This window comes from Sander lucioperca, chromosome 18 (assembly GCF_008315115.2).
Source record: "Sander lucioperca isolate FBNREF2018 chromosome 18, SLUC_FBN_1.2, whole genome shotgun sequence".
NCBI classification, from domain to species: Eukaryota; Metazoa; Chordata; class Actinopteri; order Perciformes; family Percidae; genus Sander; species Sander lucioperca.
The window spans coordinates 21,776,106-21,790,507 of NC_050190.1; the positions used below are offsets into that span (position 1 = coordinate 21,776,106).

The following is a 14,402-nucleotide window of genomic DNA, read 5'->3' on the forward strand; positions in this document are numbered from 1 at the left end:
GGTACGGAGGGGACACATCAGGACAGAGGAGTTACAGAGGGACACAGAGAAAGAGGGAGAAGATGAAAGCTAGTATCCTCTCACTTTATGTTCTGCAGTTTGCTGCAGGCCAGCGACATGAGGACGCGTCATCTAAGAGCCACTGTAAACCTTTAAGGATAAGATGAAATAATAGCACCAACGGAATAAACTCAGGATAACTGCTTTCTCCCTGTTTGTTGAAGGGGAACAGGTAAATAAGCACTGAAAAGGGAGCGTTAAGGTGAGTTAAATGTTCCACTATTATACTGTGGATGTGTATGCATGTATTACCTTGTGGATACTGTATGTCGTATGCCGTATGTTGTGTACATGTCCATATTGTAAGCATTTGCAATAACATAAGCAGCTTTTACAGTAAGTTGTATCCATCATTTAAAATAACTTGAATTGAGGTTCACAATAAACTGTGTCCAGCTTGTCCTGTTTTTTTATGTAATAAACATTTGTAGTGCATGTTTGAACAAGAAAACAGATAGATAAGGACAACTTAAACTTAATGCATTTGAACATATGCTTTCTTAAGTGTATTTTACTTTGTTTAAATTTTCAAACACTGATAAAATAATATTATCAGGAGAATATTATTAGCATTGCCATTTGGACTAGATTTCCAGTAAATATAACAGGTAAAAGATGTCCAGGGTTGGCAGTAAAGGTGTTTTACTGTTGAAATTTGAATATTGTAACATAGTGAATCTTTGTTTGTGAAAATATAGTCTGACTTTCCTTTACCCACCAGGCCATGGGGGACCCCCTGTTGGACTCCAGCCCCCTCATCAGTGCAGCAGCCTCCTGTAAGCTTCGTCTGGTCCGCCTGCTGGTGGAGGGTGGGGCTCAGGTCAACGGGCGCAACCCGAGAGGAGAGACCCCTCTCCTGGCTGCCTGTAAGGCTCTGAGAGGGGAGCCTGCTGGGCCTGAGACGGTGAAACTCCTCACCTACCTGCTCCAAAACAAGGTCAGTCTGCAGTGAGTAATATTTCCCATTTCAACTCAGAATGCATGTGCTTAAATGCAATCTGCAACATGCAGGTTTTCCAAGAAGTATAACAGTATATTGATTTAGATGTATTACTAATGCATAATAAATGTGTACCTGCAGTAAGAGAGGTATACAGGACTTTCAATGCATAGTAAAGAAGTTCCTATTGTTTCCAGCTCTGCTTGTGTCCTCCATCCACCTACCAAAATGTTCCTGAAGTTTTTGGCACTGTAGAACACAACACAGTGTACTCTGAGGCAAAAATAATTATTAATTACATGGAGGCTTGTGCATTAAAGTGTCTTAAAAAGTTTTCACTCGAGAGCCAGAACACACAAGTAACAATGCCAAATCAGATCTTATTAGGATGTGAGATTAAAGTGTTATCATAAGTCTTTTTTTAAGATTATATTTTGGATATTTTCAGCCTTTATTTTGTGTGCAGCAAAGCTCTATATATGGGTGCCCGCTACCAACTGAGCTATCTGGCCACCCTCATAAGTCATTTTAATGAAGTTTAGCTTTTGATTTCATAACAAGCAAAACTGACAAACACCTAATTCACACTGGGCCATTCTTAAGACTTCATGGTATACAAACGTCTTGAGTTGTCATCTGCTATGTGTCTGTCCTCCTCTGTACCAATCAGGCATATCCAAATGCACAGGACCGGGCTGGACGCAGCGCTCTGATGTACGCCTGTATGGAGCGAGCAGGAGCTCAGGTGGCGTCCACCCTGCTGGCTGCAGGAGCCGACCCCAGCATGGAGGACTACTCCGGAGCCTCAGCACTGGTGTACGCCATCAATGCACAGCACCAGCCGACATTAAAGGTATCCTATTTATCATGACGTATAAAGATGTATCTAAAGTATAAAGTGGCATAAAATGGAAATACTCAATTAAGGTATAGAAGTACCTCAATTTTTCAACTTTTTCAGTGGAAGGTTTTAGTGCCACGTGGTGTTTCAAAAGCTTGTCCTCCCTACAGATAAGGAGGAAACACTGAATCCTTTTAAATGATTATCTTGTAAACTGTTCAAATGTGTAGGTACTTAATAACACTCCAAAAAAACTTCAGTACTGGGCACCATCAAACCCCAAATCCAATCAATAGCTCAGCAGCACTGTGTTCTTCAGGTGTTGATGGATGCCTGCCGGGCCAGGGGTCGTGACATCATCATCATTGCCACGGAGATGGGTGGGAATGGAAGCCCGGTGACTAGGCGTTACCTGAATGTTCCTCCATCTCCTGACACCTCGCCGGTGTCCTGCATGTCCCCGTCTGACATCATCCTCAAGACGGGCTCACCCAACTCATCCGAGGGAGAAAACATCTTCAACTTCAGAGGAACTAGTGAGTAATGCTGATTGTTTAATCTGCAAACTTAAGGAACATGCGGGCGCCCAGATAGCTCAGTTGGTAGAGCAGGCGCCCATGTGTAGAGGTTTACTCCTCGATGCAGCGGCCGCGGGTTCAACTCCGACCTGTGGCCCTTTGCTGCATGTCATTCCCCCTCTCTCTCCCCTTTCAAGTCTTCATCTGTCCTGTCAAAAATAAAGGCCGAAAATGCCCCAAAAAATAATCTTAAAAAAAAAAAAAACTTAAGGAACATGCTACTATTTTGCATGGCTTAGTTCAGTTCCAGTACACTTCACATAACCCTGCAGGGGTTTGAAACTTGTAATTGATCACAATGAAAGCTATGTCCACATTTATTTGTGTGCAAGTCACATTCTCGTTGCATGGTAAATTCCACTAAGAGTACACATTACAACACAAATGGAAGCAGACATGATGTTCTCTGTGGTTGATCGATTACCCATTTCTTTTAATTAAGTTAAAATTAGTTAAATGCCACCCTGTACTTAAATGAATTCAAACCCTAGCTACCCAGAAGGTGAGAAAAGAATAAATACTATAAACCTTGAAGTCTAAAACCATCAGTAGGATGTGTAATTTCTAGTAAATAGACTAAAACATGCAAAACCGCAAAAATCTCACAACATAGATGAACATGAACAAAGATGAGAAAGTCCTTAAAGTGCAGAGATACAAACATGCAAACAAGTCTTCCAGTACCACTTTCAGTACCATCAACAGTACTCCGTATGCAGACACTGTGCCCCTCTTAGATGAAGAGCAATGTTTACCAAAGATAAGTCTAGACAGATTAGACCCAATTTCTTGTGGTTGAAATCATTAGGTGAGTGCTCATTCCTTAGGAGACAAGATGAAAATGTGTTGTCAGGGTCAGGTGAAGCTAACTCTGGTGGTGCATTACTATGAAAGATGCAACATTTCTTCTGCCACAGAGGAACTGACAATTAATTCATACAGTAGAAACTAAGAAGAGTGGCTTTAAATAAAGTTAGATTAGGGCGATAGAGGACAGATGTGAGGATGAAGTGACGGACGAGGAAAACATCTGGTTATATAAGAAGATTAACTTAACAAGCTGTGCTCAACAAATGTATATGAATGTGTTTTAAGTCAGGCTAATGGATGGCACTTTGTTTCAGACTGAAATATCTCAACAACCATTAGATAAATGGCCATGAAAGTTTGTGCAGACATTCACATTCCCTGGAGGATAAATCCACATGACTTTGATGATCTGCTGACTCTTTTCTCCAGCACAACTGTTTCAGTGCCGAGGGGAACATTTCTGGCTTTGTGTAAGATGAACATGGTAAACATTATGCCTGCTGAATATCAGCATTGTCACTACCCAATCCGTACTGGAAACCCGATTTGTTCAGGTCCTAACCCCTGACCAATGGGCTATCCTGACCCTACCTATTCAAGCTCAGTGCCTAACCTCCACCATCTTCGTTTATGCGTAAAACAAATTGGGATTCCACTAATTCCACACATTATCATGATTCCCACTTGATTGGGATAGCCCACTGGTCAGGGCAGTGAACCTGAAAAAAACGGGTTCCAGAACGTCGCGTAAAGCACGGATGTCTGGCCAATCCTAGCACTTGAATGCTACACATGGCAGGTCTTGCCAAGAAAGTAAGTGGAATAACATTTCCAGTATGGATCGGGCAGCGACAAGCATGTTAGCATTGTCACTGAGAGAATGTTAGCATTTAACCTAAAATAAACCTGTGCCTAAGCAGCTAGTGTGGCAGCTGTGTCTTAACTACATACCACAAACTAGTGATTGTATAGCCTACAGCATAAACTCTATAATAATGTTTAATGTTAATGTTTTTTTTGCAGTTACAAGAAATTAACGTACTTTACTGTCTTATACTAAGAGGAAATTATGCATAACTTGTGCAAGATAAAGGCTTTAGCCAAATTAAACTAAAAAGAGAACAGGTCTTCCTGTCGGCCTAGCTGCTTTACCATCATCCATAGCTCCTCCATTTCCTTTGTGCATTGCATTGTGGGAGAATGGTGTACATCAACAACACACTCATAAATCTGTGCCTTTTTTGTTTTTTAGAAATAATGACTGTTTTAGGATTACTTTTTAGACAGTAGTCTAGTAGTCCCAGTGTGAACACATACTGTACACACTATACTGTATAGGCCACAGTAACCAAAACCTGCTTTGAAGAATAATCAGAATCAAGCCAATTATGTTTATATAGCCCAAAATTAGGAGCAGGAAAATAGATAAGGAAAAACTCTCCCAAACAACTGGGGGAAAATGGAAGAACCGTCAGGAAGAGTATGGACAGATATGCCAAATGAAAAAGGGGACACAGTTCTTCTCAACCACTTCCATATTTTCACTCATTGTCTTTGTCTTATTCACTTCTATCAGGCAAAAGAGGAAGCAGCAGCAGCAGCAGCAGCAGCAGACATCCCTCCTGTGAGCTGAGTCCATTGAGCCAGAGTAGCACTCCACCGCCCAGACAGAGAATGTTATCGGAACCATGGCTTGCCATTCACAACCTGGCCTGTCTGAACCGGGCTTACGAGGAGGGCATGAGGGAGAGGAGCCTGTGGGAGGAGGGGGACAGAGAGGATTCAAGGAGAGAGAGAGGAGGGAGGGGAGATAAGGAGCCACATTTTCATCAGTCCGGGATGGAAGAGAGGAAGGAGAGTGTGGTTCAAAGGAGGGATAACAGATGTGGAGGAGAGAATTACAACAGCTGCTGTGAGGATTTTCTTCCAAGACTTTCTCAGTCGGTCCTCTCCCTCACAGAGATGAGCCCATCTCAGACAACTGCCAGCAGACTGTTACCTAAGAGGTGTTTGACGCTTGGAGGTTCAACATCAGACAACATGACCCTGAAAAGCTGTGTTGATAAGCTCCCTGCCTGTTTGTCTCCTCACTCCCAACTCCGCAGGAACACCCTCCCCTCCGTCACGGTCGTTCCTCCTCTGCTTCACCTCCCGCCCTTGGTCCACCAATCAGACTCCCACCTCCAGGTCAGTGGTGGAATGTAACTAAGTACATTTACTCAAGTACTGTACTTAAGTACAAATTTGAGGTAATTGTACTTTACTTGAGTCTTTTCTTTTCATGCTACTTTCTACTTCTACTCCACTACATCCAAGGGTGTAACTTTGGGTTCAACATTGTTGGTTTGGGATTGTGCGTTAACAAAAGCGACAAAAACCTCGAATAAGTAATGAGAGAAAAAAATCTTGGAAAACAAAAACAAAAAGGCGACAAAAACGTCGAATTTTTTGTACTTTTTCTCTTGAAAAAAGAAAACGAAAATGTTGAAATGCAGATATGATGGAAAAAGTGACAAAAACATTGAAAATGCAACAAAAACCATAAAAAGGAACAAAAACTTTGAAAAATGTCCATAAATGACATCTATGACTACATCTCAGAGAGAAATGTTGAACTTTTTACTTTTTACTAGCATATGTAGTTTATAAAATACGTTTTATTATAAATTACCCAACAATATAACGGCCTACAAGTCCAGCTGAAATGATTGGACCATTAAACACTTAGTTGAATGACTGAACTGTTTCAATCGTTTCCTGTTTCTAAAATGTGAGGATTTTTACTGCATTGAGTACTTTTACTTGTAATACTTTACATTTTCCTGATGATACTTAGCCTACATACTTTACTTACGTAACATTTTCAATGCAGGACTTTGACTTGTAACAGAGCATTTTTTTTTACAGTGTGGTATTAGTACTTTTACTTGAGTAAAGGATCTGAATACTTCTTCCACCACTGCTCCAGGTTCCATCCCAGGCTTCCACTTCCAAAAGCAGAAGCATGGTGTTTCTGCCTCACCCACCAAGCTCCTCTCCACCCTCCTCTTCCTCCAGAGCATCTGTAAGAGCGCTGTTACTCCCTCGGCTGCCGCCCGCCTCCTCTCTAACGTCACTGGTTGCTCCTCCTGCGTCCTGCTGCAGCGAGAGGAGCAGGAGGCCACAGCGTCGCCACTCGGTACAGCTTAAGCAGATGGGAGGAAGAGGAGGAACCATTTAGGTCTTCATCCCTCCATAGTGTGCTTCTCTGACATGAGAAAGTGATAAGTTCAAGCAGCAGCCTGAACATGGAGCTGGAGTGGACAAACTCTACCCACAAAGCCTCACGTCTGAACAAATCATTTTAAAGATCCCCAAATCACTGAGATTATAGTTGCAGTTTTGTAACAAAAGTGCAAAATGAAACCGTAAAATATAAAAACATAAAATAAAAAAAAGTTTGTCCCTGTGTGGACTTTAAAGTGTGTGAAATGTAATGAGGAATGCATTTTATTATCCTCATCACAAGACATCAGTTAGGCCACAGAAAAACTGGGAAATTAAACATTGTGTAGAGGCAAATCATAACTGTATAAGTCCAGTGAAAGAAGTGCATGTTCATGGCAAAAGGAGTGAAGTCATTTTATTTGTTTTTAATATGTATCTACAACAAGGGGGACACAGGCAAAAACGACTGACAACTTGATGAAAATTAAAACAAAACCAAAAAAAAAAAAAAAAAAAAATTACATTTATTATCAATGCATTTTTCCCACCTTTTTTTTCTCCAATAAGCAACATTTTTTTGTCTAAAGAAACTTTACAATATAAAGAAACATACGAAGAAGGAACCTCTCATTTTACTACACGAGACATTTAGGATCTGAAACTACCCTAACATGAGATACAAAGCAACTCCCCAAGGACAGACTGCCTCATATTCAATACTGCTTTGTCATCAAGAGGAAAAAATGAGGAACTGAACAGAAAAATCTTTACTCCCCTCAAAAATTCCTCTCTTAACCCTCCCTACCCCTGAATGTTACAGTATTATACATCAGCACAATAGAAATACAGAAATGATCAACGTTGTGACAGCTTTACTTACAGGACAGAAAGATAGAGAGAAGTTTGACTGCATTTTATACAACCGTTTTTCAAAGTACAGGGGAGGAAACGCCTGTTCCCGCACTCACTCTACCTCTTCATAGCAATAGGAACAAATCTGTCCGTTATTTTTTTTTTCTCTCTCTTTACTTTCCCAAAACATTTCTCCCCGCCCCATTTTAAATAGATAAAAAAAATCCTTCATAGTAAAGTCTGTACTCTGGTCCCTGGTGTGTCAGATTGAGAGCCAGTGTCCTGTGTGGCCTTCTTTCGGCTTCAGTTCTATCAAGAGGGTAGTTTAATGCAGTGTATCGGAGGAAGACGCGGAAGGGACAAGTTTTATTATGAAAAACTGGCCTCTTTTGCTCTGTTCTTGCAACTTCCTTGTGAAACACAGTGAAAAAATTTGCCCGTTTTGTGGCTTTTTGACCACCTTGCTTCAAATTTTCCAAGAACATAGGAGGCTTCTGGACAAGAATCATGTTTAATTTAAGGATTTGTTAAGGAAATGCGTGTGACAGTGAGTTAGCTAATAGGCGTTCAAACACACTCACTACAAAATTGTCCTCTTAGACCCCTTGACGCTACAGCTCTGATGCTCAGTAAAGCGCCACGTCTGTCTGTGATGAGGTGAAATAGCATAATAGTCTATAGCAGCTCCAGTTTCTGTTTCTCATCATCAAAGAAACACCATCTCTGAACAAACACACAGTTGCCCCGAATCAGCATGTTTCTGATCAACTGTTGTTGTGATTTGAAAATATCAAAACATGTCAATGATATCAAAATGCATTTTACAGTATTTACAAAAAAATTGAAATCAAAAGATGGAGAGAGTTGTACAAAAAAAAAAAAAAAAACAATCAGAGAAGGGTGGTGTGTGTGGCTGTGTGTCGATGCTGGCCCGCTGGAAAAGGACGGAGGTCTTTTTCTTCAAGATGAGCAAAGGGAGGGGAGGCCACCCGTTACAGTCAAACAGAGCAACGCCTTTCCTCTTTCGGCTTTGCTCCGACATAAAAAATGCCAAGGATCCAATGAGCAGAGAGCCAGAAGTCCTTTCAGAGGGAGCACTGCATGTGTGACAACATGTCTGCAAGCTAAACTGACTGGTGTGGGAAAAGCAAAAATTCCATGAAGCACAGACATACATCACAGTGTGTTGAGGACTCATCTGCAAACAAAAACAATCTAAGTGTTCACCGCAGTTCAGCAGAGACGATACCACAGCCTACGCACATGTTGGAGTGAACAGTGACCTAAGTGGGCAGCGTTAGTGGAAGCAGCCTGAGTGGGGGACGTCGGCACCTTCAGGGCTCGGAAAGAGGAGGGGTCTAATGATGTCAGACGGAGATGAGGAGACGCTGATGACTGGATGTGCATATTTACACAGTTGCTACTAGTTCTGCAATGAACAAAAAACCAGGGATAACACACACAAAAAAAAAATAAAAAAATAAAAATAAAAAGTAACAATGATTCATAAGACAAATTTAAAGTACATAAATAAATAGAGCTGTGCATTTCACTGCATGGAAGCTACTAAAACAGGAGCTGCTTCTTCTTCTGGTTTGGATTATTGAACAAGCAGTTACAAAATTTAGATGGCTGCTGAAACTCAAAAAAAAAAAAAAAAAAAAAAAAGAAGAAAAAAAAGGGCCAATCAGTACCGTGATGGATAACATCTTACCTGCAGGGGCAGTGTGCTCACATTTAGCCACATGCTACACAGCAAATAATGTCTGATTTGTGTGCACATGTGCTGTCTTCATCATAATAATGTGCCCTTAGAAACAACAGAAATTAGAACCTAATCTTAAAATGAGCATACCAATATCATTAATAACAATATTACAATAATAAAAATAGCAATGATACAATACATACACAAAGAAATGGGGGCGGGTGGGGGGTGGGGGGGGTTCACTGATCATCACACCACCTCTGTTAAAAATGTACACACAGAGAGCAACGATCTAACCCTCAACTGAATCGTGGAGGAACACCAACTAAACTAAATGTCCAAAGTCGCGGTTGAGAAGCTTCCAGGCAGCTGCTTAAAGACCTGACACTGTGTCCTCACGGGAGGGTGTGTTATCCAGTCTCCTCTCTTCCTCTTTCTCTCCGTTTGTCCTCCTTCCCTCGCTCATTGTCTAGAACCTGACAGGAAGCCAGGGAGGCGGGGGCCGGAGTCAGAGAGGAGGCTCTTCCTGTTGCTCTGTGACTGCTTCCTATTCAGACCGGCGGCCATCTTGCATGCTCCAGGAGGGCCCGTCTTAATTAGAGTTCCAGCATGCTCAAGGGCTGTCCCAGAAGGCTGCGTGGCCATAGAGTTCCCAAGTGAGAAAGTAAATTGGACGGGGAGGGGGGAATAGCGGATCCAATGTGGGTGGGGGGCAGAGGATGTGTGTGAGGAGGGGAGGTGTCCAATCCGAGGTGAAGTAAGGATTGAATTGAAGAAAAACAAAAATAAAAAATCAGGTGCGGGGGTACAAAAAAAAAAAGGGGGGGGGGGAATAAAGAAAAATACAAAAAAAAAGGAGAAAAAAAATAAAATCACACACTCATCGTCATGTTGGGTGAATACTGAAAAGAGAGAGAGGGAAGGGGGAGGAGGGCACAGATGAGTGGATATGTCACTGACAACATGTAAACACCAGAGGGCGCTCACAACCAGCCCTGCAAAGCTGGAGGAGGCACAGACTAAAAGGTTCCAGCTGGGCTCAAGTACACCTGATTCAGGTAATCAATACTGCTTAGATTAGAGCTGGATATTGAATCTCAATACCTTTTTTAGTAGACAGAATTTGTAAATAACACAGAGCATCAGAAACTCATAGCCTCGTTTACCTATTCTTTAACCAGAGATTTACTTTTAATTATATGACGATTGTGTACAGCGGTTTATATTTGTTTAACCTTTAGTGGGAATTGAGTTTATTTCCAAACATACAGAATGCTCCTCAAAGTAAGAATTAGAAAAAGTATCACTTTGGTGTTGTATTAAAATGCATTAATGATGGCTCTTATTTTGAAATATGTCTAATGAGTCCCAGTCCTACTGCTGATCGGTTGAATCCGGGTATTAGAGCTCAACTATAATTCCAGCCTGTGCACCCCGTGGCTCTCTCCAGGCTGAGGGTAAGAGACCGTCACAATCTTACACAATGCACAGAAAACTTTAGCAACTACTTTGTTCTTAAAGCTGAAAAAATGTGATCTTTAGATACAACAAATAAATGAAACAGACTAGACATTTGTCACCACCAACTGATCACTGATACAGAGGGTATACAATGACTTTCTAAGTGATTAGTATGTGGCTACAATGCAAGCAGAACATCAGATATTCTTTATAGCCCTATTTTATTATTATTTTGTATAATGAACATGCAGTTGTGAGCTTCAGAAACAGCTTAGCATGTTTTGCATTTAAAATGTATAGTGCTGTGTCCCAAGTAATGGAGTATAAAGACTTTAAGCAAGAGTGCAGCACTTAAAAGTAGAGGTCTTGACAGGTCTGCTTGGTTTCTTTTAACAGAGACGTGACCCAGATATCGAGTTGAAACTGGTCAAAATTAGATTTGGTCCATTTGGGTTCGGCAGGTTGCTGCTGTGTTGCCATATGTCTCCCTTTTGTGTGTGGCAGTATGTGTAATACCCAATTAGATCTGAGTGGACTTGCGATCAGCTCTGATCATGTGGTGCGTCATATCAATAAACCTTTTTGTTGCAGGAAAAATGGCACGTATAGCTGTTCTGCCCTACAAAGCAAAAAGGCAGTAACTACGCAGAGTGCAGAACTGAGAAAAATGACTTTAAAGTTATCCTGTCATCCAGCTAAGTAGTTGTAGGTAGATTATTGGACATGTGGCTGTTTTTGTTACTTTATATTAGCTTATTCTTTGTACATCCTCATATTTAATTTGATATTTTACCCCTATTTTGCAGTTACTGTACAAACGACACACATTTGAGATAAGATGTTTTGTCACATAACAAAGGATGCCTTGAATGTCATGAAAATGATAATAACTCATTTTTGACCAAAAATGCAGTTAACTGCCTTTTTGTTTTGTAGGGCAGTGTTGTTTCTGACTGTGGGTGCTCAGTAATTGCTGGTCTCTCTCTATTTGGGCCTGTTCAAACCGCATTCTGGATCAGGCCTTCTTATTTACGGGTCTAGTTGGATGGGTTCTGATTGTCTCTCTCGCTCGGTCACCTTTTTTATTTTTACCGTGTTGGGTTTGGGTATGTTGTCCACATGTTGGTGACGAATCGGGTACAACATTTTTGGATCAGTGAAGACGTCTACTTCAAACACTTCTTTTTTAACTAATGGCGCTTCTTATAAGCATCACTTTAACTACTGACAAACAAAGCAGGGCCTCTCTGCTCAAATAATATGAGTGTTAGACTAATCAATATAGCTAAAAAAAAAAAAAGGGACAAGACACAAACTTTCCCAGAACATTATCAATAGTCTGAGATCAATATTATAAAAAAATCAGGCGAACCCTCTGCTTGCATTCTTGCACTGGTTTGTCATGAAGTCAAGGATAACTGTTAAGGGTTGTGAGATGTCATTCACTCGCTCTACTCACACTTTCGCTTTGGAATGGGTTCAAGAAGTTCCCGCCCATTTCGCCGTCATCTCTCGGCGTTCCAGGAGGGTTGTTCATGCCCCCCATGTTATTAGGGGAGCTCTGGAGGAAAAGAGGGGGGGGGGGAAGACTGCGTTGAGACTGCATCTTATAAATAGCATCCTTTAAGTGTAGAAAGTAAAGATTCGAAGGAAACAGGAGAAGGTTATTGAAAATGTGAATTTTACTCACCTTTGGCAACCCGTCCATATCCCCAGACCCTGAGGAAGTGAAACAACAGTTTGATTATTTTTCAAGGTAAATCAGTATATCAGTATCAGTATATCAGCTGTCAGGGATTTGTAAAGCAACACTGTGTTTAAACCCACCTAGTGATCCGTTCATGTGGTGCGGCTCCATGGCTCCCATAGCTCCCATTGGCCCGTCAGGCCCAGGTCCCATAGGGAACTGGTGAAAAGATGTAGAGCAAGCCTTATAAATCACTGCAAGATTTAGTTTTCATGTTTGACCTATGTGGTCTTTCCAGCTCAGGGTGGAGTAGAGATTATGAAATGTATTCTTCCTGGTTCATTGCCAGTCGATTCTTATTGAGCTCAGTGTGGCAGCGTTATGTTTCTCTAATGCGGAATTGTACTGGTGCCCAGTGATGTGGTTATAAACCCCATTTGAGCTGGATTCATTTTTGGCGGCAAGGTTGTGTCATTTTAATTATTGCAACATCCACAATTCTAACCAAAAAAATCAATCTGCACTGTCTAAAACTGTTACAAGCCTGGAAAGTTAAACCTTTCAAACAACATTACAGAGCTTTTTGTTAACTTAAATCATGTGTGAGACTCACATTGGGTCTGTTGCCTCCCGGTCCGATAGGATTCATCATTGTATAGATGTTTTCACTGGAGTTAGTCGAATCTGAGAAAAAAAAAAAAAAAAAACTTCAGTTACATGATAGAGGGATGATGTTAATCATTATTACTAATGTGTTGACTGAAAATGAAAGACTGAAAAGAAAAATAGAAACACTGATGGTGCTTGGTTGGCGAGGGGACACATTCATGCTTGTTTAGTGAGGAAAAAATGAGGCGGGACATCTATTTCTGACACAAGTGTTAGTGCTGGGGACATAGTTAGGTTGACGCACCACCTGGGCTGGGCATGATGGGAGTTCCAGGTGGACCTCCTCCGCCTGGAGGACCCTGGGGAACAATCAGTGATAGAGGTTAAAATGGCACTCATAAGAACATGAAGTATCAGTACAATTCAATTCTAACTGTATCTAGGAGAGCTGCGCTGGTTTTGGACTGATTTGAACTCACCACATAGTTTCCTGGAGATGAGGAGGAGTAGGCTATCTGCAGGGGGGAGAGAGGAAACAGATAATCAGATCTGAGGGTCAGACGATACTGAATGTGAATCTATACAGGGTGGACAAAATAAGAGGAATACTTTACAATGTAATACAACAGATCCGCAATACACATTATTTTTGTAAAGCTTATAAATGTTCAGACTGCAGCAAGGACATGTTTCAACTCTATAGTATAGGTTTTTGAGGCCACAGTTTGTACTGTTGTCACCTAACTATGCCTTTAAATGTCCTCCAGGGAAACTGCCTAGGAAAAGAGGAACAGTGGTTAAAAGTATCCTTCGATTAAACTGACTGATGGACACAACAAATTAAGTGTAATTTATGGTTCTGTGGAGGCTCCACGCAGAGCTTTCGCCGCAGCCTACGTAAGTGGCCTGAAGTTTATACTTGCGCGTTGGTGTGTGCGTCGATCTCTTAGCCCGGCATGTGTGTGTGGGGAGTGTGTGGTAGAGTGAGTGATAAGAGTGACGGCGAGTACCGACTCTAGAGTCATGGTGAGAGAAACAAAGTGTCTCCTCTGTGCTTTCTGACCAAGGTGGGAAATCTGTAGCAGGAAGTCAACCATCTGCTTGATTTCATATTGTTCATGGAGACGTGTAGTTACATTTTTCGAGAGGTGCACGTCAGGCTACGGCGTACGGTCCGGCGTAGGGTCCGTGTCTCCACGTACCTATGTACGGAGCCACAGTGTAGATTTAACGCAGAAGCATAAATCACACTTTACAGAGCAAAATCAACACGCTGCTGAACCATAGGTGAAAGTCATAAGGGTAACATTTGTATTTTGCTGGGCTGTTGTACAGGATTGCAGGGCACTGAAAGTTATTTCCTCTTTCTTTGCCCAACACCTTGATGTGGACATGTGGAAAGGGCAAGGCTTTCTGACTCACAGAGTTGGCATTAGGTCCTGGCCAAGGCCCTCTTCCTCCGGGACCCCTGAGGCAAAACAATGAAAGAAGGAAGAGAAGAATAAAGGCAAGAGAGACAATGACAAACAGGGAAAAGATGAAAAATGGTGTGAAGAGAAAAGGCAACATAAATAACTTGAAGACCTTTTATTAACCTGCATTGAGACAAAGAGTCATCATTTTTACTAGCTGTATGAGATGTTTTAACT

General features: G+C 41.5%; 2 protein-coding genes across 4 annotated transcripts in view; one reads left to right on the forward strand and one right to left on the reverse strand.

Moving 5' to 3' along the window:
* Nucleotides 1-784: 784 nt before the first annotated feature.
* Nucleotides 785-6,660, forward strand: LOC116057659. Its single transcript, XM_031310220.2, has 5 exons — nucleotides 785-997; nucleotides 1,671-1,853; nucleotides 2,161-2,377; nucleotides 4,806-5,416; nucleotides 6,198-6,660. The coding sequence occupies exons 1-5, from the start codon at nucleotides 785-787 to the stop codon at nucleotides 6,447-6,449; spliced, it is 1,476 nt and encodes a 491-aa protein (XP_031166080.1). The 3' UTR covers nucleotides 6,450-6,660.
* Nucleotides 6,661-6,825: 165 nt separating this feature from the next.
* zgc:110158 (uncharacterized protein LOC553590 homolog) overlaps nucleotides 6,826-14,402 on the reverse strand; it is a 45,367-nt gene continuing 37,790 nt past the window's right edge. Inside the window, exons 11-18 of one of the 3 annotated variants that reach the window (XM_031310071.2) lie at nucleotides 14,176-14,221; nucleotides 13,233-13,268; nucleotides 13,061-13,112; nucleotides 12,758-12,828; nucleotides 12,285-12,363; nucleotides 12,148-12,176; nucleotides 11,917-12,018; nucleotides 6,826-9,629 (exon numbers count right to left, since the gene is read on the reverse strand). In XM_031310071.2, coding sequence (XP_031165931.1) covers nucleotides 9,459-9,629; nucleotides 11,917-12,018; nucleotides 12,148-12,176; nucleotides 12,285-12,363; nucleotides 12,758-12,828; nucleotides 13,061-13,112; nucleotides 13,233-13,268; nucleotides 14,176-14,221 — 586 coding nt within the window. In that variant the 3' untranslated portion in view covers nucleotides 6,826-9,458. Of the gene's footprint in view, nucleotides 9,899-11,916; nucleotides 12,019-12,147; nucleotides 12,177-12,284; nucleotides 12,364-12,757; nucleotides 12,829-13,057; nucleotides 13,113-13,232; nucleotides 13,269-14,175; nucleotides 14,222-14,402 lie in introns of all 3 variants that reach the window. The other 2 variants (XM_031310070.2, XM_031310073.2) reach the window with 2 other exon arrangements.

Coding starts and splice junctions, on each gene's coding strand:
- LOC116057659 (XM_031310220.2), top strand. CDS start 785: ATGGGGGACCCCCTGTTGGACTCCAGCCCCCTCATCAGTGCAGCAGCC. Junction 998..1,670: donor CCTACCTGCTCCAAAACAAG/GTCAGTCTGCAG, acceptor TGTACCAATCAG/GCATATCCAAATGCACAGGA. Junction 1,854..2,160: donor AGCACCAGCCGACATTAAAG/GTATCCTATTTA, acceptor TGTGTTCTTCAG/GTGTTGATGGATGCCTGCCG.